The following is a 595-nucleotide window of genomic DNA, read 5'->3' on the forward strand; positions in this document are numbered from 1 at the left end:
AGTGAATGGAAGAAACTGTATAATAATCATTATTAAATATATTTAATATATTTAAGTAAAATAAATATTAACTATTTTAAGTTGAAAAAAAAATATATAACAAATGCATTATAAGTACTATTCATAACTTTAATATATAAAGTTATATAAAAGAAAATATTTAAAATTAAATAGAAATATTATAAAAGCTAAATGCTTTTTAATACTTTAAGATAAAAATGCGCGAAAGTAATGAAATTTAACATCATCTATAAGAATTAATTAAAAAAGTTAAAAAAAAATCAAGATTTAAAAAATGTTAGTGATTCATTACAAAAATTAATGAACAATTGTATTAAATTAGTTAAAAATACATATGTAATTAAAATGACTATCAAAGTGAGCACAGAAGATGTATTGTTCAAATGAGGAGTAAAGAAATTAGGTACGTGCGAAAAACAAACTGTATGTGTCGAAAAAGGAGTTAATGTTTGGCATGTAGATCTACACCACCTTTGTCGCTCTTCTTCTAAAAGTGCAATAAGCGAATCCCGTTTTGCGACTATTTCCAACATTTCTGTTAAAATTTCTCCTTCCTTTTTTACATCGGCACTGG

General features: G+C 23.4%; 1 protein-coding gene across 1 annotated transcript in view; it reads right to left on the reverse strand.

The window, feature by feature from the left end:
• The window catches only part of LOC102671009 (MICAL C-terminal-like protein), a 3,290-nt gene that overhangs the window by 1,454 nt on the left and 1,241 nt on the right, over positions 1-595 (reverse strand). The window contains exon 6 of the mRNA XM_006624943.2: positions 493-595. This exon is cut by the window's right edge and continues 2 nt beyond it. Within this exon, the coding sequence (XP_006625006.1) occupies positions 493-595 (103 nt within the window). The remainder of the gene's footprint in view (positions 1-492) is intronic.

Source organism: Apis dorsata, unplaced genomic scaffold (assembly GCF_000469605.1).
Source record: "Apis dorsata unplaced genomic scaffold, Apis dorsata 1.3 scaffold_1184, whole genome shotgun sequence".
NCBI lineage: Eukaryota > Metazoa > Arthropoda > Insecta > Hymenoptera > Apidae > Apis > Apis dorsata.